This window comes from Mus caroli, unplaced genomic scaffold, assembly GCF_978045245.1.
Source record: "Mus caroli unplaced genomic scaffold, Mus_caroli_1 scaffold_15, whole genome shotgun sequence".
NCBI lineage: Eukaryota > Metazoa > Chordata > Mammalia > Rodentia > Muridae > Mus > Mus caroli.
Genome location: NW_028227270.1, coordinates 100,711,738 through 100,738,664, shown reverse-complemented (window position 1 = coordinate 100,738,664; position 26,927 = coordinate 100,711,738). Strand labels below are relative to the sequence as shown.

Genomic DNA, 26,927 nt, shown 5'->3' with positions numbered 1-26,927 from the left:
AAAGAAGTGTCTACATCAAATTTGTTAGGCAGAATTAGAGTGCTATAAAGAAACCAGTATTGTTTTTATACAACTCTTTTATATGAACTTCCTTTTCTTCAGTGGTTGACTGAAAATAGATAACAACATATATACGTGTATACAAAGTTACATACATGATTTTAGACATGGACTCACATGGACACATGTATACGTGCACACATGCACACACATGCAGATGTAGTACAGAGTGTGTGTATGCATATACGTAGGCTCCAGAGCAGGCCTGCCAGCTTCAGTAGAAGCTGACTTGTGCCCCTGTCCACCTGCTCTGGTCATACACAGAACCTGACTCTGAGGACATGCACCATATGGAAAACATGGTGACTAAGTTCCTATTATAAAAACTTTTGATAGTCAGATCGTTGTTTGCATTTTCTTGAAGTTTTAGTTTTTTATTTTTTTAAACTTTCTTCATACTGAGCTGAGCATGATGCTCTATGCATTTAATCTCTGTATTTGGTAGGCAGAAGCAGATAGATCTCCCTGATTGTGAAGCCAGCCTGGTCTACAGAGTGAATATGAAGTCACTCAGGGTTATACAGAGAGACCCTGTTTCAGAAGGACAAACAAAAATGTTTTCATAATGAATATCTTCATATTCTTGGACTCAGTATGGGCCCCAGAAGTCATCAAATGTATCAAAAAGGTTGATACATTTAACTATCCAAAAATAAAATCTTCAAAACCTTTGTGTTTGGAAATAACTCCAGCTACAGCATCAGGAATACTATATCAAAAAAGAAGTGGTAGTCTGCATGACCTAGGGTTGACTTCCTAATTTACAGAGTCCTTTATGAGTGCGTAGAGACTGCTTTTTAATATGTGTGGTCATAGGTATAGTGGAAGCAAAAATGAGAAATTATGTATCTATATGTGTATGTGTACATCTCCTCATGCATACATGGAGAAAGGTCTTAGTCTTTTTTAAAAAAGGAAACAGTTTATGTTCTTATTGCGAGCAGAAGATGCTGTGGATTGGAGTATGAGCTGAAGTAGCACTGGCATGAACCTTGCTGTTTCCATCCAAGCACATTACATACATTAACTTTTGTCTTAATTCTCCTGTTAAGAATTTATCTGATGAGTATATCCACAAAACCACAGGGCCACACACATGTGCATCCAAGCGGTTCTTCAGTTGACTAAATCTGGAACCCAGTTATCATTTGAGTAAGAACTTAGTGTGCAGCACTCTAGAGGCATCTCTAAGGACCATTACTAAGTACAAAAGCAGATGGCAGAACAGCGTGAGTACAACAATGCCTTTTCTGATTATAGACATGAAAAAAAGATATATTCTAATAAAAGGATCTAAATGTCTCTCAGAGGTCTCCATAGGTGCTTAGCAGCACACTAGCTCTTCACTGCATAGTCTCTTACTGAAGTACGCATGCATATCTCCTGTGGTCCTACCCCTTTTCATTAAACTTATTATAGATATATCATAGTATGCAGAAAGTAAATCAGCCAGAAACATTTCTGTTTTGCAGTCTATGCGACTATGTGGGGAGCCATTAAGGCACATGGACGAGTTCCTTCTCCTCCTGCCTTCTCATTCCGTTCCTTGTTTAGAGGAAACCCACACTGCTAATTAAGTACCCATAGTGCCTTGTGGTCTTCAAGCATAATCCTCCTGGCTGTTCTCTGGTGTTCCAGGTCCACTCTGAGAATCATCTAGATCAGAAGGCCTGTCACAGTGATTTTGGGGGCTAGTTCCTATGGTGATAAGGATTTTGATATATCAGTCATTCTATAGATTCTATCATTACCTATCATTATCAGAGATTGTTATCAACACGAATTGTAGTATTATAAACCGATATGGATTTTTAAATCTGCACTGGTTTTTAAATCTGCACTCTAACTGAACAGGCCTTCAGAGAGAGATGATCCATAGGAGACAGGAAAGCAGTTCTGCTCGCTGGGAACCTAGAACCTGGTGTTGGTTCAAACTTCTGGAGTCTGATCGCAAATGCTTTATTTTAGGCATATGTAAGCATAGAACAATTTGGGGAAAACTTCTCTGGTGATCATTAATCATGCATGCCCAACAAAGCATACATAAATCTCTTTGAGGAACAAAATACACTAAAATAAAAGTCAGATGTGGCTACACAGAAACTTTGTAAAGTAGGCATGACACCTTCCATAAGAGGTTGTATGAGAGATCGGCTGAGAAAAACAGACTTATGACAAGAGTCCTGGGGCGGAGGGTCCAGTGTTGTCTCTGGCCAGACAGGTGGTGTAAAGGTCTCCAGTCTAGAACGCACGTCCGTTCCCAGCCTTCTGGGTAGATAACAAGTATTCGCATTCTTTCTCTTGAAGGTACAGCACTGTGTGTTTAACTTTCCAAGGTTCGCCTGGTGCTTATCTGTGAGCACAAGACCTCAGTGCCTCCCACACAAAAATTGAAAGTGTTATACAGTGTCTGTGTTCTATTTTCCCCAGTGCTTTAGAAGCCTCAACCCGAAGAACCTAGGTGAGAGGGCAGCTGGTAGGGGCAGCGAGGGCCAGGTTACATGTTCCCAGCCTCATCCACAAGGAGGTGCAGGTGCGCATTTGGGAAAAGCTGCAAAGTGTGAATTTAAGGAATTTTCAGAAACATAAAAAAAATCTCACTTTTTAATTGACTTTATCGGGCTAGAATTATGCTGGGTGTTTGGAAGGGGGTTACTTCATGAGCACAGATGGCTTGTTCTGTGTATGTGTACTTTGGTCCCTTCCTGTGTCTCTAGGTGACTCCTCATTGATCACTGCTCACAAGCCCAGAACTGTTCCATCCATTTGAACTATTTGAGTGGCTTGAAGTGAAACTTGTTTTCTGTCCTTGAAACAGTACCAGGAAATAAAACTAACTATCTGATACGCTCCCTGATAAACTCTTAACTGTTCTGAGCCTGAAAAATCGGAACCAAGGCCATCTTGCTTTTCATAATCATGGTGCTTTCATCTCAAATATGAAAGCAGTACAGAATCATTATGGAGTAATAAAACCAAGCTTGATACAAGGAAAATTATCAACTAGTCACATTTTAATTTGCAATATATATATAAAGTACTTTATTTAGTGACATCTTTCAAACTCCTTGTGAGTACCAGGTACAGTTGCAGATCCTAAGATTCTATTTAGCAAGTCTACCATATTTCTTCTCCTGGAGTTGGTGTGCTAGTGGACACACACATCCTTGTATGCATGTACTCTGCCTTTACAAACAGACTGACTGCCCTTAATATGTTTATTAAAAGTTATACTTCTCTATCTCACACAGCTATATTCTATCTCATATTTTCTTGGAATTTGGTTAGTAATTCCACATATGCCATCCTCTGTCACATGTTCAACATGAACATCTGCTGTGGGGATGTAAATACTACTTTGAGGTCTCCTATTCATTTGGTGCAGCAGGCATCCACAGTAGATGTCCAAATGCATCATTTCCCAGAAGCACATCACCGCCCAAGAAGTCCCCAGCTCTCCATACCCTGGAGCACAAAGTCTCTTCTTTGTCTCCTGTCACCTCTTCTGTCCCTTATCCCTTCCATTTGTGGTTTATCCTTCCAGGGGCCTTCTTGCCTATCCCTCCAGATGCTCCAGGCTTTCTTCACTTGTAGAGGTGCACTCACCAGCCCTTCTGTCTACTGCATCCTCCCAACTCAATATGCATGGTTGACACTGCCTACCTTAGGCAGCTTGTTCTTGGATCACCCTATCTAAAGAACTCTCTGGTTATTTTCTGCCATAGCCCTCCATGTTAGTATTCCCATTAGCAACATGTTATTTAATTTTTATTTCTATTATTTTAAAGTGTCCTTCTCTCGCTCCAGAGTGGGAAAATCTTGTTTGTTGCTGTATTGCACATGTGCGAGACTCAGAATAAACTTTCCAGAAGTATCTATGAGTCAGAGAATAAGGATTATGAGGCTTAACTTTGTTTTAAAATAGATGATTAAAAAAAATATCAGAGAAGAGTTTTAAGCAAAATTGTGTGCTTTTCTGTCATAGTCATCGATTGAAATTTAGACAAGAAATTTCCCTTTTTAAAATCCAGTTGATCACTAAAGACTTTCCTTCTTTAGCTTTATTCTGTAGAGTGAAAATTTTGTATCTAGATCTTTTAGAGATTGGGAAAGATGAACACCCATCCGACCTCTTCCAGGCCCCTCTGCACAGGTGCTGCCTTAACAGCATCCTGTCAGTTCTATATAATATTTTGATTGGATGGCACATCTGGGACTCACATATATAGAGTCCTTCTCCTGGCCCACTCATGAAGGAGGGTGGGGTTTCTGCTTAGCTGTCACTTTGTAGGTTGCAGGGAACCTTCAATATAATCCCATCCTAGTTCCTGGGTGGATTACTTATGGGAAAATAGGTCTCACCTGGAGTGATTAGTGGCAGAGCTGATGTCTCAGCTACCAAGGAGCTTTGGCCACATTGGATTGCTTCGGCCCCACAAGTCTTCTTTGTGCCCTCTCCCATGCTTTAAGTGAGCCCTGAGATGAAGATGAAGGCCTCTCAAAGGCACACAAGGAAGGTTGGCAGCACAGCACCGAGCTTTAAGTTGAGTTGCTCCTTCAGTAAATTCCAGCAAAGGAGTGTGGCTTGTTTCAAGGGAAAAACACCACCCAGGACCAGCACACGCAGTCTTCAGGCCTTTGGACCAACGAGGACAGAGTATTTTCCCAGAGAAATGTATAGGGCCTTGGAGTCTGTGGACTCTAGGTAGTGTGAATATTTGGCACAATCTGTAGGAATTTCTATGCTGTTATTGGGACCATCCTTGGCTGAGAGACATCACCAGTCAGACACTGCTGTGCTGCTCATGTGTGATTCTCTTGGTAAACAGTTTCCATCTGTACATGGTCTTAGGATTTGGGAGGGACTCTTTAGTCTTGACGTCTCTGCCCAGGTTTTTCTGGTTGTCCCTCTTCCCTTATTTTAAATGAACTAATTAATTGATTTACCTTGAAGTAGTTTCCTATCAAAGGCATAACTAACGAACAAGAAAGAGTCACACAATATATTTCTACTCAGCCAAAGGTCTTTGCTGAAAACTGCACAGCCTTAAAGGTGGGGCAGATTTTCTTCTTGGTACAGTGGAGCTGGAAGGCTTTACAGTGGCCTGGATGGGAAGGACAGAGGTGGGAATAGGTAATCGAACCAGAGTTGCATAGTCCCACCATTGCTGCAAGATGCTGAATCTTACTGGTGTGAAACATCATTTCAGTCTGGGGTTGGGAAGAGGCAGCATGGTAGCCCAAGCTTGTTCAGCAGATGTTTTTGGAGACCCTCTACCCAGGCTTTCAAACCAAGACATTGTGTGGCTGAAGGATCTGTGGCTTTAGAAGCTGTCTGGATCAGATGTGTTCTGGGAGCCTCTGTTGAATGCCGTGCTGCAGAGTTGAGCTGCCCTGGTATTATCTCAGCCAATGATGAGGAGCTGTGTGAGCTGGGGCATGCCTGTCACTTAGCTTCCATGTCACTTCAGTTACCCTTGTCAGATGAAGAAAATAGGAAGTGTCTATATGATTAGATTCAGTTCAGATTAAATCAATTAGTTCATCAAGGTTTTAGAATAAGGGGTGATAACACATCGTGTGTGTCGGTTAGTCGTTAATCCTGTTCATATCATCAAATACTGCAATTTTAATCAATCATGCTGAGAGAAGTGAGGTGATTTCTGAGTTGTTATAATCTGTAGAGAAAATGATATCCTGTGGATAAAAATGTAGTTTTCAAAAAAATTCAGAGTGACTCACTTTGGTTAATTATGCTAGGACAGTATTATATCAGTTTAAAATATTCATCAAAACATCCAAATTTGGAGTGCCCATTGCAATTTTATGTACCCATAAATATTTGGAGAAAGGTGTTATCTTTAAATGATGCTAAAAGACCGAGTGGTCTGCATCCAGCTCTCTTAGGTCTCTTTGTAAGCCAATAGACTTTGAGTGACTTATGGCTTGGCTGCTTCCCAGGGGTGAGTTCTCATCCTCCATCCCGGCTCCAATGTCTTTGTTCTTTCTGATTTCTGCTACTGACTGTGACATAATGGGAAAGGCTGGTACACTCTGACTATAGGATGCAGTATGTGCTCTCTGTCTAGGTTCCAAAACAACTCCTTGGAATTCCTTTCTGTCTTCCTTTTCTCTACAGGGGACGGCTCTCTACTCCTAATTTATACTCTGGCTCTTTTGGAGCACAGGGTGTTCTTCAGCTGTTTTGTAACTACCTTCTGTTCAGCAGAGTTAGCTGGGTGTTGATATAAAATAATATGTATTATGCTCTTTCTCATTTTATAATGAAATACTTGAAGCTGGATAATTTACAAAAACATGGAGTTAGTTTAGTTTATAGTTCCAGAGGTTCAAAAACTTGGTACTGTTATCAACCCAACTTTGTTCAGGCAGTCATTGTGGAAGCCATGTTAGCGAGAGCCTGCAAGGGAGAGAGGTGAGGTGTGAAGGAAGACAGACCAGTTAGGGGCCAGAAACAACACTCCCACTAAGCCCCGCCTCCTAAGATCCTACCACCTTTTGGCTTGTCCTTCCTGGGGTTCCATCTCCCAACACAGCAACCACTGGGGGACAAATGACTTCCAACCCATAGTGCCTCCATCTTGCTGTATCCTTCCAGTTCCACAAAACATCAAAGGAAACAGCAAATGCCAGAGGAGCCTGAGGACGGCAGATGTATCAGCCAATATGGTTTGAAGCTAAATAAGTAAGATGGTGGGGCCTGCAATTTGTCCCACTGCCTGTCCCGCTAACGGCAGACCCCAGCAAACCTTGATGAGAAGACTAGGACAGATGGTCACTGATTCTCTGAAGCTTAGCCCTGCTAATGCGTTTGCACTCCTCTCTGCTCTGTATGCAGAAGCTGCAGCAAAGAGAACATTAGTTCTGGAAGTGCTGTTAATTGTACTTGGAGTTATTCTGTTTTAATTTCATACAGCAAGTAGCCAGTGTATGAGAAATACATGCTGCTGGAAACGGCAGAGATTCATTTGTGTGTCTAATGAAGCTTCTGAATGCAGGCAGTTATTACTCAGGGTTTTGACTGAATGGGTAATCACGATGTATAAATTTGTGTAATTGCTTAACTAAGCAAGTAGCTTTTTGTCACTTCTAGATAATAATTTTATTGAAAAAGTAAACATCCTCCCTTTCTCTTCCTGTCTGTCACACCCTATCAGTTTGCAGGCTTTAATATTCATGTGCACTTGCCCTTGTTTTTCATTCTTCCATGAACTGGGCCCTGTTATTTTCCTCCTGGAAGGAAGGATAGAGTGATGTAGGGAGGGGTCTTTCCAATGGAAACCTGCTGCTGAAGTGCCTTGCTTCTATGCACAGGTAGCCTATGCTTCTGCTCTGTGCATATTCATCTCCCAGTGACTCATGGAATTTGTGCTTTTGTACCTACTACACATACACACACACACACACACACACACACACAAATATTCATAGCCTGTACTTATCTTCTTTCTGTTTTCTTTTTTTCCTCCTCCCTGAAGGCTCAGAATGCCCAGCAGCTCCATGAACGAATACAGTCATCAAGTATGGATGCCAAGTTGGAAGCCCTGAAGGACTTGGCCAGCCTCTCGCGGGATGTAACCTTTGCTCAGGAGTTCATAAACCTGGATGGCATCTCACTCCTCACTCAGATGGTGGAAAGTGGCACCGAGTAAGCATGTTTCCTCCTCGTCTTTCCCTCTGTCTACTCTAGCACTGTGGTGTCTGCTACCTCTTTATTCTGGCAGGTTCCAGCTTTAAAGACTAGACTGTGACCAGACTCTGTGGAAAAGTGGCTTGAACATGTCGGCAGGTCATGGTTTTGTGATTCCCGTAGCTGTATCCTTCAGACACCAGTTATGGGGTGGAGCATGCTAAGAGTCCCTGCACACCTGAATTTTCATAATACTGGAGAGACATTAAATACATTGCCTCAAAAGGCCTAACCCACATTAAACCTATAATTCTCTAGACTATTAATCCCTCAAACTCCTTTCTTATCCAGGATAGCTTCATTTCTCTGCCTGGAATAAAAATCAGAATGTGATCCTATGTTTGGAGGCATTTAGAACACTCTTAAAATACTTTGCAAAAGGAATACTTTAATGATTAAAACATGCATAATTAAAAATTTAAAGTAATATGTATTTATTGGGTATGCAGAATGGTGGCAGAATTTTTTCAGTGTGAACCTCATCTTTCCAGAATTGGTGGAGATTATTATACAGTTAGAATTGAGTTAGTTATTCATTCCTGCAGAGAGCAGAGGGCTGGAGGCTGGGCCGCTTACATCTCATCCTATAGCTATCTAGCTATCTGCCAAGATATCTGGGCACTTTAGCTTTTTAATCTTTACAGTTTGAATGAGTTGTGTGCATGCATCTGAATTTACAAGGATGGCAATAATAATTACAACTTGAATAGTAACAGCCCCCAAGTCAGGGGTCCATGTGTTATGTATGTATCACACATACAAGGTTGTGGCTGGCCACTGTGTTTGGTTAATGAAGCCTGCATATCCAGACCCTCTCCATTTTACTGTCCCATGGCATTGGTAAGCTAAGAGTGCCAGAACACAATTCCAGAGACTGGTAGGTTAAGCAACAAAAATGCTCCTCCTCCCCCTTTCTGAAGGCTGAAAGGTGTTACTATGGTTTGTTTCTTCTGAGGTCTATCTTTACCATACAGATGGCTGCCTTCTCCCTGTGTTCTCACATGCCTTCTCCATATGCCTATACATCCTAGTATCTCCTCGTATTCAGACATGCACCTCTCAGAGACACCTGCCAGATTGGATTAGATCCCATTTGAATGCCCTTATTCCGCAGTAATCAGCCTTTGCAAGGTCCTGTCTCCAGTTGAAGCTCCATCCTAAAGTCCCGGAGGTTTGCAGCTTCTACATAGGAATTTTGGGGAGGTCATGGTTCAGCCTATAAGACTCATCAAAGGACCACTACCACTTTTCTTTGTCAAGAAAAGAATGTCCATACCTTGCTAAGATTCTCACGTCTCACCTAGCCTGTTGCCTGCCTCCACGGATTGTCATAGCCTGCTGTTGTATTCAGAGTAACCCCTATGCATAGCTCCAGATTGTCAAAGGCAGGTCTTAGTCATATCATGGCGCTCATTTACACTGAGAGAGCATATTAACACCAGATGTTCCTTGTGAACAAACAATACATTTTATACGTGAGCAGTACATTTCAGGACTTATTTTTATTTTCAAAAGAACACTAATTAACATGGCAATCGCTTGTATTTAGCCATTGCAACTTGACATGTCCTATCGAGTTTCAGACAGTTTAAGCAGCAGGAGACCAGATCTTGCATGCCTTCTCTTTTGCATTTTTCTTCCACATTCCCATCATGCCACTTTCCTGGAAAGAGACGACATCTCTTGGGATTTCTCTGTGTTCCCTTACTGTTTTGCATAAAATCAAAGCCATGCTGTTTTTGAAGACTAAGGAAGTAGGCATGAAACCCCAAGGCCTCTTTCTCCCCTTTGCCAATCCCACATCTCAGGTGATTTATTTGATCCCCAGACATTTTTCTGATCTTTTGCTCAAATTAAAAGGAAAAGAAAAAGCCATTTTTTTTCTTAAAAGTAAAGTGAATTCTTGGTTGAACATAGAGCAGGATTTTAATTAATTACCAGGAAACTTTGGAGTAGAAATCTCTGCAGCTGGAAAGCCGTTCTGTCATGCCTTCCTAGGCAGAGAGCCTGCTGGGAAGGTGGATGTTTCCCTAGCGGGGCTTGTGGAAAATCTTAGGAAATACTGAAGAAAGAGCACTGAAAAATTTCTCCTTACTTGTAGTAATGATGCCATTCAGACAGTTTGAGCTACTTGCCCTTACCCAGGGCTTCCTTAAAGTCCCTCCGCAGCTGGTGCCAGGAGAGGCTTGGGGTGAAATACATAACAAAGCGAAGCACAGTGCCACTTTGGCAGAGAGCAGGACTGCAAGCCTGGAATGGATGTTTCCATCCTTGTGGAGTGTTGAAATTTTACCCCTGCATTCTAACTGAAGCAGGTATGGAAACAAATATGGTTGTGGGAAAAACACATTGCCTAACACAAGCAAGGGGAAGGATGTTAGTGAATGGTGGAGAACAAACGATGACTATTCAGACACTGCACATAATATCTCTGACTTGATTCCAGAGAAGGAAAACATGTGTCATTCAGTCAAGTCACACACACACACACACACACAACTGTGCAGATCACTCATCACCCCTCCCTATTCAGTGGCCAGTCATTGCTGGGGACAGACAACAGAGGACTTTTCCAAGAACGGAGGGCAGAACCCTTACAGTTTCCTTCCCACTTGGCAGTTTGAGGGACCATGAGCGCATAAGCATGTGAGCAAGCCAGAACACCGCCCCGGACAGCCCAGCCAAGACCAAAGAAAGCAATTCCTCTACTTCTCAAGAACCCAGGCTTTGTAGATTAACTCTTTCCTCATGAAATCATATTTATTGTTAAATGTAAAAAAATGTACGGAAGGAAAAAACTAAGAATGCTTACAAGCAAACATGTTTGTCTTCTTCACATATCACCCTGTTATTTTAAATATACATATGCATACAGTTTCTATGTTTTTCTTTATTGTAATTTTCCACATATGTTTTTATTTTTTAGAAGATAGTTGAAATGCAGTTGATATGCAGATAATACACTAAATCAAAGGACACCTGTAGTGGTTAATTATACCTGAACTGTAAGGGATTTTCATCATTTTCTGGTTATTTTGTGATCTTTTTCTGATTACTTTTTTGAACTTACAACTGTGACTATTTAAATACCATATAGGAAGTAGAGAGATAGTTTAGAAGAAATGAGCTTCATTTTGCAGAGGACCCTGGTTCAGTTCCCAGCACCCACATCAGGAAGCTCACACCTGCTTGTATCTCGAGTTTTGGGGATTCAGAAGTTCGCTGGATTCTGAGTATCTGCAAACATGTAGTGCACATAAACTCAAGCACACATTACACACACACACACACACACACACACACACACAATCTTTAGATGGTATTGTTAGAATAAGAGGACATAGGAATTTTAAACTTTTCCAGTAAGAAGATTTCAGCAGCTTGTGGGGATGCCCTGATACTTTATGATTCCTTTGAACACATCTGTGCCACTGCTGAGCTGGTAATCCATATACTTTCTAGTGTTCCTAGGAATATTGATATATTCCAGGGGCTCTCTCTAAACTGTGAAATTAATAATTCTCAACTAACTTGTTGGGCTGGAATTATTTCTCATAAATTTAGCTTTTTTTTTTAATAAAAGGATGTTTTCATAATCATTTAGTGATATGGAAAGCCCTTATGTATTATCTTTAAAATATCATGTCTTCAATCATCCCATCCTTTGCCAGGTGCTGTGTGCATATGTGTTGTGTGCATATGTGTTGTGTAGAAGTTGATACTGTAGTGTCAGAGTAAACTTCATTGCTCAAATGGTTTTCTCTTCCCTGAACTGAAGCGTTGTCTCTTCTGAGTACTGTGAGATTGTGGTGGAAATGACTGTGCCCAGTGACTGATGGCTCTGTGGCTTTGGAGTTGTTGATGCGCACACTGGGGAAGCATTTGTAGACCCCATTCCTTTAGTCAAGTATGTGCTCTTTGAGTGTTGCACAGAACTCCTGACACAGAGGTGTGTGTGTGTGTGTGTGTGTGTGTGTGTGTGTGTGTGTGAGAGAGAGAGAGAGAGAGAGAGACAGACAGACAGACAGACAGACAGACAGAGACAGACAGAGAGAGAGGGGGGAGCTAAATTCTATATTCCAGTTTTGAAGCAGTTTCATGATGTTTCAGAGTAACATAACAGAAAATCAAAAATCAAAATATGTTGGTGAAATCATCAGAGAGGCAATTTACACTAAAGTTGGAGAGCCTATTAGCAGCCTCTGAGGCTGTCTGATGTCACTCTTAGCTTTGGGGTTGGTAGAGACTAGTAGTCTGCTAGTTTAATATATTTGAAATGGTTTCATCAGACAGTCACGGGATAATAGGTCAGACACACAAGTGGGAGGAGAACAGTTAACAATGGGGCTAACCAACCAGTACGCTAGTCTTGCAACTGCTTTAAGAGAGGCATAGTTCCAGGAACTTCCTAGAATATTCACCAATAGGGCTGGCTCAATAGTAGTTTGTTAAAGATACTCTTCCGAGAGAGGTAGCATTGTGAGTTTTATGTAAATATAGACATGACCATGTGTTAAAAGAATTTACTTTACTCATAGAATATGAGGGAACCAGACAGGCTGAAATATTTTCAAAGAAAAGTCAAAAAGACCCAGATTTATAGGGAGCAAAGGAATGCTGAGAGGAATTGCAAATGGATACAAAATGGTTTTCCACAAGCCTGAGGAAGCCAATTAAATCAGTACCAGACAGGACAATAGCATCATTTGTTATCTATAGGATACAGAGCTGTAAAATGCCTCCAGGTCAGCCTGGGAGAGCCTGATAGTGCAGAAGGCTGTGCTGCCCACATTTGCACAGTTGTCCTTGGAAACGTGGGTGTTTTCCTCCAGCCTTATCTACTTTTTCCTCAATATCAGACCCATAGCCTCTCCCTCATCTTAAACACCTGTTAGGCCCTTTACATTTTGGTCCTCTTGAGGCCGCAGGATGTCTCTTTGTTGCATTTGGCCACTTAATTAGGTCTAGGCATATTTATTGCAACATTTCTTTAAAATTTGAATTGTTTTTTTTGAAAACAACTATGACATCATGCAAAATTGAACCTGTCACCCCCCGTTTCACTCCAGATCTGACGTTCTTTTCTGAATGGCTTGTGTCAGTGATGGTTCCCACCCGAGTGCTCTGCAGCAGTACTGTCTCTGCATGGTGTAGTTAGTGCCTTCCGTCTGTAGCACAGACTCTCCAGTCTAGTGTTCGCTTGTTTTATCCTTTGTTAATGAGATGTTTGGCTAGCTCCTTGTCATTTCTGTATAACTATTCTAGATGTGAGCTCAAGGATGTCATGTTGGTATTTTAAATTGGCCATGGTTAGCACAGTGACACAACAGAGGTTCATAAATCAGGTTTCTATGACTACCCCAGAGTTTTTGTCCTTAAAGTTTATGGCTACATCACCCTTTACAGCCAAGCACATCCTTTATTCCTGTTTGTTCAGTATGGTGTCCTCTGCCACTAGTATTATTTATTGCATGGTCCTCTTCTCCAGGCTTGACCTGTGGTGGCTCTGCAGTTTCTGTGTCCTTCTGTCTGTCTCGCATTATTTTCAGAACATTGTTTTCTTTTTTGTCTCTCTACAATGTTCCTTTTATTTAAACCTTAGTCCTGACATGAGACATTTTCCAAGGAAGTGCTATTTCCCTGTGGTTCCATTGGTTCTGAAAATGTCCCTAGCATGTGTCTGCTCATGCCAGTCTTCCGTACTTCTTTGATTCTGCCAATGACTTTTTGATAAAGGAAGGAAGTAAAATAGTAAATATTATTTTAAGTAAAGGAAGGGGAAATGGAAGGGAAGAGGACAAACTTACTTTTCTGATTTATGAATTACATAGAGTTCAACTTTCATGTGGCTATTTGGGTTCCTGGAAGAATTGCCAGCAGTGTGGGAACAGACATAGGTCGATACTGTCACGCTCAGCAGCCTATAACCTTATCTTTAGATCATTGACACTAGCCAAAACCAGGTACTTTGCTTTGACATCTCTAATAATGAACCAAGCATTCAGGACTTGAACTTGCTAAAACAATGAGGCAGAGTTGGAGACTTTGTTAAATACATTTTAGTTCAAGTCTCAGCTTGACAAGTGAGAAAGAGGTTATTGTGGAAAATGTAGGCTATACCTAAGAGTTTGGGGTATGCTTTTCTAAGAGGATAAGACACACTCAAGAGTGGGTATGAATTAGTCAAAGGAGTCATAGAAGTAAGACATATGTAATTGTGTAGGTTCCAGCATCTCTGGGGAAAGTCACAGAGTAAGATGTACACCAGTGTAGGTATGGGCCCCCCAAGGAGATTCATGATTCGTTATCTTAGTATTAGGCATGCATACCATTTTGCTAAGAATCCGTTTTTCTCTTTCCTCTCCTTTTATAACTGAGATAAGTGAGCATGCTTTGGAGACGCCTAACCTGGAGTTAGGGTCTGGTAGGGAGATAAGGCCAGGAGCCTCTGTGCTTTTACAGGCGTTTACCACATGTTCCTCCTTGCAGATGGACTCCTAGTGAGATTCCTAGAAAATTGCCCCTTATATCTCGGAAGGAAAAACGCTAAAGCAGTTGTTAACGTGTGGGACTCTTCTTTATTGGCAAGAGACTTCAACCAGATCCCTACGTGAGGTGTCTATTCCCTTCTCATGCACCCTCAACTTTTCCAATCAGTTTTTCTTGCCTCAGGGTTACATTTAGACATAGATTTTAATTTCTCTTGAAGAGTGAAATCATTCAGCAACCACTCAAGTACTTAAGTGCGTGCATTTGAACTTCTGTCCCTTTCTCCTCATGCAAAACCCTGCTCTTCAAAGGACTGAAAGGCAGTGAGCTTAGACATGGAACGGCCTTTGTCACTGAAGATGAGGAAAGAAAATCAGGTGCCAGGCAGGCTCCTATAAGTATCCTAAAAGTCAGATGATTGGGGGGGGGGAGGAATGTGTGAGAAATAAGATAACTTCAAAAGACTAGTGAAAACAAAACATTTTTCTTTTAATCACACCAGGGTCTTTATTCACAAGCTCTAGCTTGGGGCTTCACCACCGAGTTGAATCTGAATATACCTGTGGGAGTTCCCTTTCATGTAACACCCCTTTCAGGAAACCAGAGAGATTGTCCCTATGGATCTTATAAGACCACAAAATGCATACCACTTTTTTTTGTTGAGCAACATGGTTTGAAAGTTTTTAAAACAAAACATTCTTTAAAAGATTTATTTTATGCGTATGAATTCACTGTAGCTGTCTTCAGACATACCAGAAGAGGGCATCAGATCCCATTATAATGGTTGTGAGCCACCACATGCTTGCTGGGAATTGAACTCAGGACCTCTGGAAGAGCTCTTATCTACTAAGCCCTCTGTCCAGCCCGACAAACATTTTTAATATACCATTTTTGTAGAAAGTGACACTGGTTCAGAGAAGAAAACTAAAGTGGCCAGTGGGCTTATCTGGCACAAAAGAGTGTATTCTAAAGTTACTCAGTCATGAGCAATTCCTGTCTTTTCCTGTAGGAAGATTTTTCCCCGTCTCAAATGACCATCTCATTAGCTTAGGACACAAAGCTGAATCAAAAAAAAAAAAAAAATCGGGGCTTGGGACTTCTTCCTTTTTTTCTAGTGGTGTGCTCAGTCACATAGCAGATGATCTGGAACTTTCCAAGTCTCAGAGTTCTGAGAGAAGCATGGGCCAGCTTTAGCTGGAGGAGAGAGGTGCCCAGTGCCTCCTGCTCGTCCATAACTCTGATGAACTCCAAGCACACCTTATACTGAAAGGAGGCCATCTCAGTCTGTTTCTTAGAGATGTGACCAGCTCTAGGGAGGGATAGACCCTAGATAGTCAGTGACCTTAGAGATGGGATGGCCTGGTCCACTACTGCGGTCTAGCACACCACAGGAAGATTTAAAGCTTGATGTATCTAGGTGCCTTGAGAGAATTAGAGTCTTTTAAGTGTTTACCTATGTCTTCTTGAGCCTAGGACCTTTCTGTTGCTCCCCAAATTCCTTTTTCTCAGTTTAGTAATCCTAACACTTGAGGCTGGAGGATGATTGCAAAAAAAAAAAAAATCAAAAACAAAAAAAATCTTAAAGAGTCTTAAACTGAGTGGGCATAAAACATTTTAAAATAATTGAAATGTCAGGTTTGTCTGTGGCAAGCTCCATCCTCAGCCTCACTCCTAGCTTCCTGACTATATTGGTTCCTATACTGGCTCTCAAGAGATGAAGACATTGTAATCAGTGTAGACTTTACTGAAGAGAGAAACTAAGTTACTTCTAGTCTAGTCTTTCTGCCACAGCTTAACCCACTGCAAAGTCACCCATACTTGCTTCATGGGGTTTCTTTCTCCATTGAACATGGCTGTCTTGGTTTCTGACTATTACCATTGTTATAGTCAAATGATTATTGTGGCTTATATTTTTCGATGGATAAGTGTTTCTACTGAACTGTGTCTAATCCTGAATTTTTTCTAGATAGGTTTATTACATAAAAATCACGGTTTTGAAGCTCACCTGGTGTTCTTAATTTTGCAGACGATACCAGAAGTTGCAGAAGATTATGAAGCCCTGGTAAGGATAGATCTCCTGATGTGATTTCATAATCCTTTACTGTGCCTACCTAATTAAATCCTGACCTCTCATTTCATAATTATGCATCTAGATATTTTGAGTGTTTCCCCGTTTTGTTTGATGTTCTTTTAAAACAATTTAAGATAATTTAAAAATAATTTCCTTTTGCTATTTACTGTGGCAGAAAGGGTATTGTATGCTTGTTATCTCTAAGTGATCAAAGCTGAATTGCTCCCTTCCTTGAGGGATGTAATTTTATGCATTACTTCAAATAAGATGTTCTCCTTTGTGGCCCATGTGTTGTTGAACGTTGACTTTCTTCTGTGACTCAGAAAGCAAAAGATTCATATTCAAACAAAAAATAAAACAAAACAGGATTTGTACATAGAATGAAAATTATTTAAGTCTGAAAAAGAAAGTTTTCTCGCTCATCTCCTACATATTAAGTCCATGATAGTCGTGTCTGGAGATGTTAGAAGTTATCTTTTTAAAAAGATGATTTCCTTACTATTGAGAATTTACTAGTATATTAAAATATGATCATTTGCATATCTGATCACCTACCAACTTCTGCTCTGTGCCTTGACACAACCACTTCCCAGTTTGTTTCATGCTTGCTTCTATGTTTGTATGTTTTGATAGCCACTAAGCCAAATGACCTGTGTCCATACATACAGAGAGGGTCATCCACTGGAGCGTGAAGAACCTCCCAGTGGTCACACTCTTGAAATAGAATAATTTTCCCTTACCCAGCCACTATCAACTGCTAGTAGCTCCTCAATATAGGGTGGGTATGACAAAGGTCCTCTCCCAGCTATGCCAGAATTTTGGTTGGCTTGACCTTGTGCGGGCCTTCTCCAGGTAACCACAGATGTGTGTTCATGAGTTTGATAGCCATATCATGTCTAGTAGATAGCATTTCATAGTACCTTTTCCATTTTCTAGTCCTTTCATTCTTTTTGTTTCCTATTCTGCAAAAGATGACCAGATATTAAAATTGACAGATAAAAATTCTTGAACTTTTGAAGACAACAGTAGTAGTAGTAGTTCTTGTTGTTGTTGGTGGTGGTGTTGGTGGTGGTGGTGGTGGTCGTGGGTCGGGTATTTTTTTGTATATGACAGAGACAAGTGGGTAAAAGAGGCTAATGGAATTGTGAATATGAACAGAAGTAAAATGAAAGACAGTAGGAACATGTCATAAAGAAACTCATTAGCTAAGCAGAAATTAGTAATAATAAAGATATGCTTAAAGTATTAGTATAATGAATGAACTTTTGGGAAGTCTTTAACATGCAACACATATATCACTTATAAAACTAAAATAGTAGAGAGGAGAGAGATGACTCCATGGTTAGAGCATTGGCTGCTTTTGTAGAGGACCTGGGTTCAGTGTCCAGCACCCAAATGGCAGGTCACAGTTGTTTGTATTCCAGTTGCATGGCACTTACTGCCCTCTCCTGGCCTTCATGATCACCACATGCAAAGAAAACACTCAAAAAGTTTAAAGTGGCTTAAAAGAAAAGAAAGGAAAAAAATTCAAAGCCTAAAAAGTACAATAGTTAAAATGATAAAGTAACTTTATGGAATTGAAGGTAGCAGTGTGACCTAGCATTGAAATATGTAATTATTCAGGCTAAAAATAGAAAACTGAATAGTAAATACTTTACCAATGAGGTAAAAAATGTGACTTAAATTATTAGCACCTCAAAAGGACTCTCAAAAGGAGAGAAACATGTATGGGACAGAAAAATATTTGTAAATCATTACAGGAAAAAATAAAATTCATAGAGATATATAAATTCACAGAATTAAGAAACTTATGAAACCCATGAAAGATGGATACAAAGGAAATTATACCTGGGAATATAAAAGCTTTGAAATCCATGTTAAAATTAAAACCTTTAGGGCAGTCAGGGAAAGAGAACTTACTACATTGCAGGCATAAAATTAAGACTGAAGACTGAGTTCTCACCAGAACTAATGAAGACTGGAAGGCATCAGGTGAAGAAGAAGAAGGGGGAGGAGGAGGGTGAAAAGGAGGAATAGAAGGAGGAGGAGGAAGAAGGAGACTGAGTTCTCACTAGAACTAATGAAGACCGGAAGGCATCATGTGAAGAAGAAGAGGGAGGAGGAGGGCGAAAAGGAGGAATAGAAGGAGGAGGAGGAAGAAGGAGGAGGAGGAGGAAGAGGAGAAGGAGAAGAGAAGGAGGAGAAGGAATAAGAATAAGAATAAGAATAAGAAGAAGAAGAAGAAGAAGAAGAAGAAGAAGAGGAGGAGGAGGAGGAGGAGGAGGAGGAAGAGGAGGAGGAGGAAGGAGGGAAGGAGGGAAGGAAGAAAGAAAGGAAGGAAGGAAGAAAGAAAGAAAGGAAGAAACTGTGAACACCAGAATTTTGTATTTGATATAAAACTCTCCCTGGAAGTGAAGGTGAACTAATCTTTTAGTTTCCAGAGGGGAGAGATTAACCAGAATGCATTATATGGAATTTTCAAATAACTAACTAAAAAGACAACTTATTGCCAGCATTATATGAGATAAAAAGCAAGCTCTTCAAATGGAAGAGACCTAACAGCAGATAAAAATTGGGCTTTATCTGAAATTATGAACCCGGGAAGCCGTCAAGTGTATAACTGTATGAAGATAAACTGTACTTTTTTATTTGAAGATATGTAACTGTATACAAAGAAGTTAAAATTCCATTTTATTATAGGGTTTATGACTTATGTAGATTTAAAATATATAACAGTAGAAGTGCAACAGATGAAGACATTAAAAAGATAGTCTAAAAAGCATCCTACTGTGTAATAGTTCACTTTGTAAAATTATAAAAGTTGTATAGCTCAAAATCCAGTGGAAATATTAAACTGAGCTGCAAAACAATATTTCATTAATTCAAAAGCAACATAAGTCATATTTGGGACAGGTAGAAACCAACTGTTAATTGATATTTTAAACTTAACAATACAGTAAATGTAAATGGACTATACACTTTATTTAAAAGGTTGGGATTGTGAGAGCAAATAATGCAGGATGACCCCAGATACAGACTGTGTATAAAATATTAGAGGGGACCATACAGATTTGAAAGTTAGAATGGAAAAATACGTATCTTACACATGCTACTAATATGAGTGGTTTTATTAATATCGAGAGATATGACTGAAAGGTAATACGTTGTCAGGAAAAATGTTCTAAATAATATTAAAAATAAGTCATTAGGACTCATAATAAATATATATGAATCTAACATAAGCTGCAAAAATGCACGAAGCAAAGCTACTAGAAGCGAATAAACCCATCCTGTTAGTTGAGGATTTAAAGACCACTGTCTCACAGTGGGTAGGAAACTTGGTAAACTCAGTAAGATAAAGCTGTTGTAATTGACATTAGTGTATATTGTTTATGGAGCGTCATCCTTACTGAGAGGGGAATATAGATCTAAGTATATGTGAAATGTTCATCAAGGTGGATCAGATGCAGATCATCATGTATTTCAAGAAGTTTAAATTAACTTGAATTATGCAGATTACGCTTTTCATCCCAAGGACATTTACAAGAAATCATTAATAAATAGCTGAAAATATGCAGGTGCCTGGAAATTAGAAATTAGAAATCATGCTTATTTTTCTACGAGTTGAGGAACAATAACTTGGTTGAAAATGCAAAATGTGTGTTCAGGTAAAGGCAATGTTTACAGTGGATTGTATACTCTTAAATGCTTATGCTGAAAAAAAAAGCTAAAAATAAAAGGAATGACACAGCATTGGAAGATTAAATGGGAAGGAGTGGGAAGGCAGGGGAGGGAAGGAATATGGGTGAGTACTACTAACACTAAAGGCCTTGGAAACGCCTCATGGAAACCAACTCCTGTAGAAGCTTCCTAAGACAAATACATACACGAAAGGAATTTGACTGGAGTCACCATATAATGGGCTTAGGGATGGGATAATGACCTAGCTAGACTCCTTATGCCACCAAATAAAACCTCCAGTGACAGCAATGGGTGACAACTTGTTGAGTTGTTGGCCAGGCCAAAAGGGTCCCATAGACAATTCCAAGCTTCACAGGCTATTGCCAAGGCTACTGGTTATTCTCTGTAACCTAGTAGGTAAGGTCTTATTGCTGAAGGCAACATGTTTTGTGTCATCAAGGATGGAGAAATTGAACTGATGCCCAGCCTAAGGTTCACCCCTACTAACTAGCATTCCTGTATGCTACTGGATGAGAAAAGCAATAATACAGCTCAAACCCCTAAAACCTCAAACTGGTTTTAACCTGTGCTTCCTTTGTCCTTGCTCTCACAGTGGCTGAGTTCGTATGTGTATCAGGTCTGTTAGATATACTGGTGAAGTGGTGGCACAAATGTTATAGAGTAATACACTACTTGTTTTAAAAATTGGATTTAAGGAACACCCCCTGAGATGGAGCCCATACCTGACACTGCTACTGTGGCCAAGAATCTGAGACCAGATAGGTCAGGGACATGGGAGAAAACTTATGATTCTGCCAAGGGAGCATAGCAATAAAATGATTTCTAATGACAAATTGCTTTACCCATCAGTACGCGCCTTGGTTAACCCTCATGAGAGAAGTTTGTTCTTACAGTTAATGGGGATGAATACAGCAACACACAGGTAGACAATGAGCAGAGAATGAGACTTTATAGCACTCAGTCTTAAATGAGATGTCTTTATCAAACCCCTCCCTTCAAGGCTCAGGGGTCTGTGCAGAAGAAGAGGTGGAAGAGGCAGAGGTGGTAGATGATTCTAAGGAAATAGCGTCTTTCAGATTCCACGGGGCTGATACTTATATAAACTTACAGGGACTGTGACAGTGCGAACAAAAAGCGCAGTTTCAAATCAAACAGAATTAAGTAACTGTTTATAACACAAAGAAGCTATTTACAATTGAATTGATAACTGCTGGAAAAATGAAAATCAGTTCTCTAGTGGAGTGTAACTGAGTCTGTTAAATAAATTGCAAGACAAGCAGGCCCCATTCCCAGTGCTTTGTGTCCAGGAGTAGTGGGCCAACAGAAAATGGACACTATATAGTTGAGGGGTGGGAGTTGGGAAACGTGGGGGATGGCATTTGTCTTACATTGTTGTTTGTTTGTATTTTCAATTTTTGGTTTTGTTTGTTTTTTGAGTCAGAGAAATAACCAGACATTGGTATGTGTTATGTGTAAAGGTGAGGAAGACATGGAAGGAATTGAAGGAGGGGAAAGAATAGGATCAAAATATTTTGAATGAAACAAATTTTAAATAAAAAGAAAGAAATCAGGGATATAATTTTATACTCAGGGGAGTAGGAAAGATCTAAACTTAATAAGTAGAGAAAAGGCTAAAAACAGCAATCAATGAAATATGAAAGAGACAAATAATAAAGAAATTTTAGGAAAATGAAATTATTTGGAGACCTTCTGGAGAGTGGGGAAAAAAGGTCATTACGGAGATGAGACGTGAGCTCCAGAAGCAGCAGAGAGTGGATCGCTGCAGAGCCTGCTGATTTGAAAAGCAACATGCGGGCATACTGCAAATGTTTCTCTGCTGGTAAATTTTAAATTTTAGATTAAATGCACAAAAGTCCTTATGAAATAGAAATCACGGTGTGTACCTGCAATGGAAACACGTGGTTTGATCTACTTTCCAGAATACCTTGCTGCTCGGTCACAGGAGAGTCGTTTCTGAACAGCTTTCAGCTCTAGGGCATTCTAAATGTATGCCAGCTTTAAACCACGGCTGTGATCTCCCAGCAGCCTCTCCGCTGAGCCAGGGCCTACATCTTTCTGCCCATTGTGGACTCTTCCTGGCGCCATGGATTGTTGTGAAATTTATTATTCACCGCTTTAAAGTTGCTTTAAAGTTTTCTAGAAGTTTCTCAAGTTGGCTGTTAGGTCTTCATCAACTTCCTCTCTTGGATATCTAATCTACAGTATGTTCTGCAAACTCCATGCCTTCTGCTTCACCGTTTTCTTTTTCTTCTTTTTTAAATTTTGTACAAGTATCTACATGTGTATGGAGGTGTGCATGTACAGAGTGGTGTGTGTGTGTGGGTGTGTGTGTGTTTCTGTATGTGTGTGTATGTGTGCTTGTGGAAGTCAGATGGAAATGTTGAATGCTATCCATGAAAACAAAATCTCCCATGGGCCTGAACTAGGCTGGACTTGCTGGTGAGTGACCCCCAGGGACACTCCTGTCTCTGCTTTCCTTAGCTCAGGAGTTTCACCTTCCACCCATCATACCCATCATTTTATGCATGTACAGGGGTGAGGTGTATCGAACCCAGCTTCTTTCCCTCAAAAGATAGGCATTTTGCTGACCAAGTCACCCCAGGCCCAGGCTAAGGCCTTTTGTCTTACACAGTCATTATCTAGTTTTCCAACAAACCCCTCCATCTCCTAACTCTATCCCAGCTTCTGCTTCTTAGAGAAATAAAACTTATATGTTAAAACTGACTCTTGGTAAATAATTGCTGTAAGCATTCATGTTTTCTCAGGAGTTAAGATCACTATAAAAAAACCTTGGTGGTGTGAAAACTGATTACATGGGTAAAATCCACTATACATTTGTGAAGAATTACCAAATATATAACAAAGAAGGAGGAACAGTTTATAGCAATTTCATGTGGCCTGCATCATTTGCTATCTCAATCTGACTATGACAATTCAGGAATTAAATACAATGGACAAGTTTACCAGTGAACAGAGGTACAGAAGACCCCAGCAAGATATTAACCTAGAGCCAAGAAATACATAAAACAATAACATTTCCTGACTTGTGCCAGCTCTAAGTCAAGGCTGTTTACTCCACAGCAACAAAGTCTAATACATTGGCTAGTGTGATTTATACCAGAAACAGCTTAACATCTGAAAATCAATCAGTGTTAGGCATTTAATAAAACACATCAGATAAAATTATTTTATAAGAAAAAGACCATAAAACTCAAGAGATAGCTCAGCTGTTAAGAGCACTGACTGTTTTTTCAGAGTCCTGAATTCAATTCCTAGCAACCACATGGTGGCTCACAACCATATGTAATGGGACCTGATGCCCTCTTCAGGTGTGTCTGAAGACAGTGAAAGTGTACTCATATACATAAAATAAATAATTAAAAAATTTTTTTCCAGCAGAACAGCCTGATGAAGACATATATATATATATATATATACACACACACACACACACACACACACACACACACACACACACACACACACACATACACAAACTATTGGTGGGAAATCTAATGTGTTCTATCTTTTAGATTAACAAAAAGTCATATGTTTTATTCTGTACTTTTTTGGGGCTGAGTTATGTATGAGCTTTTGCCATTTGTGAGAAGTCAAGAAAGAAGTTAAAAGGCCCAGTATCAGAAAGACATAAAATTATCTCTATGCATAGAAGACTCAATTATGTAGAAAATCCTAACAAAGCTGCCAAGAGCCTGGCAGATGTGATAACATACCTACCAACATCTTGAGATAGAATATCCCTATATAAAATACTGTGTACTTTCATTTTCACAGCAAACAAAAAGAAATGACATTACATTTCCCCATTTATAAAGTGTCAAAAGGAGAAAATTCTTCTGAATAAAGTCAACTTAAATTTGCAGTTATCTGTTCATGGAAAAATAAAAATTACTAAGCCACATTAAAGATGTAAATCAGTGGGAACAGACCATTTTATGGATTGATAAACAATATTAAAGATAATTGCTTCTCCGCAAATCTCAGTTTAATAGTATGCAAATCACTGAAAAAAATTATAGGACTTGTGAGATGGTTCACTGGCTAAAGGCACTTTTCCTGCGTCCAGTTCCTGGGATTTTTATGGTGAACAGAGAGAACTGACTCCTGCAAGTTAAGTTGTCCTTAGATCTACACATGTGTGCAATATTGTGCACACACATGGGTACACACACAGTTATACACACACACACACACACACACACACACACACACACACACACATCATATCATCATCATCCTCACCAAAACTACATATACAGTACATAAAAGTAAAAATTAAAAAAACGAGAACTTTCTAAAATTTAGGTGAAAATACATATTGCATAAATAGCTAACAAGAAAATCTGAGAAGTCTATTAGGTGCCTGTAAGCTCTACTGTAGGACAGGTTATCAAGACAGCATGATACTGACCTAAGAGAGAGGCAGGTTGATTAATAGAAATATAACCAATTCCAGTGTTCAGGAAAGAAGTCGTGATTATGCCTGCTAATATGGGTCCAGCAGGTCCTGGAGGATAAGTAGAGTGTCTAGTTGGGGATTTAGTGATCTACAGCCTCCAATGGAGGCAAGTGTTACCCATAGTTGATGGACATAGGAAGCCTGAACAGGGGAGGAACTGTAGCCTTTAGTAAGGGTCTGTTTGCTACTGTCCATGAATGGCTTTACAAGTTGTCTTTATGTTTATTACTTCGCTGTTGGTTCTGTCTTGGGCACACCGTGCTATGGAAAGATTTGCAAGGACTGTGCTTTTACAAAACTACCAGCTTAAGTTTACATGCTTGTTTTTAGACTGGCTGGGTTTTCCTTGGAATGAAGGTTCATCTTCACGTTGATGAGAAACATTTACTTGAGTCATTCCAGCACACATGGTGTGTCAGCTGGGAGAATGGAAGTGGACCAGTGCAGCAGTCAGTACTGCAGACTCCTTAGCACAGTACTTCGTTAAAAACCAAGGAAAGCTTCCCAGAATGTGCCTCGTGGTTCCTTTACATTTGTAATTCTTTAAAGGCTTCCCCCTCCACTCTGCACTGATGTCAAAAGTAGAATCTGAGCCTTTGTCTTTCCTTTGTGGAGTTTGAGTCAGTCCTGCAGGAGTGGAAGTAAATATTGACAACTGAGTTCGAGACAAGCTGCTAGCTCCACCTCATTGGAAAGAAGTCTTTTGATTTAAAATAGAATAAAAATTTACCAGGCCGTCTTTACCTTGCATCTGAAGTTTTAAAGTTGAATTGTGAAAAAAGTTTTCATGGAAGCACACTATGCCACTTAGCAGTTAGCCACAAGGAGTTATATGTACTCTGTGGAATAGATGTATATACATATACCATAATGTGTATTCCGTGTATGTATGCTATATATTGTACCATACTACAATACTATTTAACAATTAATATGTTAGGAGGAGATCATACTATATGATTCTTTCTATCAACCTGTCAATCATCTAGCTATTGTGTTAGTGAAAGGGCCAATTCTGACCAGAGAGCATCATCTTGATAGTCAGGTTGTATGGCACAGCCTTTCTTTTCCTTGGCAGTCATTATTGTTGATGGTGTCTGGCTATTACAGAGCTTGCAGTGTGCAACCTGGGAATTTCTGCTCTTGGTCCTCAATAGCTATCCAGATTAAAGCCTTAGACAGCTCATTTGGAGGTTCAGAAACCCGCATCCTTCTCTCCATTTGTCTCCTTTCCCAGGTCCTTGAAGCCTGTTCGGGGATCTGTAGACAGATCTTTCCGGTTCGGGGATCTGTAGGCAGATCTTTGAAACAGAATGATTGTCTCCTTAAGGCCATTTGGATTGAGATTTCACTACGCAGGTAGCTGAGGCACTGAATCATGTTGCCTTTAGATCCCTTTAGAAGGACTGTATATGATTTATTTACCGTAATGGAGACGGATGTGGAGCCTAAGGCCGTGGGTGCTCCTGGGCTTAGATAGCTGGCTGGGAAGGAAGAGTTGAGCCATCAGGGGACGCTTTCTTTGGCATTGTTGGTTCTCTGATCACCAAGGCAGGTATGTCAGTGCTGAGTGCAGGCTGTGGTGACATCATTCTACTTCTCCGTGGGGCATGGCAGACCCTTCATAGACACTATGACAGCCTCAAAGAACCATGACCCCCTAAAGGTCTGTGAACCTTTATCATATCAGGTATACACAAATGCCAAAGATCGTTTTATTCTTTGTATGTAAATAAACAAAATTGCCATAATACTTCTGAATAATACGTTTATTTTATTATTGTATGCCTGTATAATGATATTCCCACAGCAAAACAGAAACCTACCCAGTTAAGTTATAAATCTCTCTAATTGAATGTGCTACCTGTCTTTATTTTCTGAGGCATTTTCTCCTGTAGGGGTTGATAATGGGCTTTTTGTGATTCTCTTTTTGTAGGGTTGCCCTTGCAGTTTTATTTAAACTTCCTTGTTTTTTTTAAACCTATTTTCTATTCTTCCTAAGTTTTTGATCTTTCCAATAATTCTTCATATTCTGCGCTTTCTTCTGAGGTACACTCGATCCTCTGATGCCACCTAGGGGGCACCTGCAAGATTAGGATCTTCGTGTTTTCCCTGCTTCTATGAACAGAGCACCTTTTCCACAGTGGGCTGTGGAATGTTTGAAACCCTTAGCATCATTTGCTTTTCAAAATCCTAACTTTGTGGTGGCTTAGCCAACCTCTCCCTGCTGCTTACTTTTCTCCATTGCTGTTTGAAGGGCTGGAGGCGTGTCAGCTGGCTTGCTTTTCCTAAATAACCCCCAGGGTAGGACCATTGTCACCATCACTGGCTTCCTCTTCCCTAGCTTTTGAAAGCCTGGAGGGACAGTCAAGTAATTTGCTCTGTTGAGCGGG

The 26,927-nt window shown here is 40.1% G+C and overlaps 1 protein-coding gene across 4 annotated transcripts in view; it reads left to right on the top strand.

The window, feature by feature from the left end:
• Elmo1 (engulfment and cell motility 1) overlaps nucleotides 1-26,927 on the top strand; it is a 510,326-nt gene that overhangs the window by 154,573 nt on the left and 328,826 nt on the right. For all 4 annotated transcript variants that reach the window (XM_029468421.2, XM_029468420.2, XM_029468424.2 and 1 more), the window contains 2 exons: nucleotides 7,560-7,729; nucleotides 16,287-16,322. In XM_029468421.2, coding sequence (XP_029324281.1) covers nucleotides 7,560-7,729; nucleotides 16,287-16,322 — 206 coding nt within the window. The remainder of the gene's footprint in view (nucleotides 1-7,559; nucleotides 7,730-16,286; nucleotides 16,323-26,927) is intronic.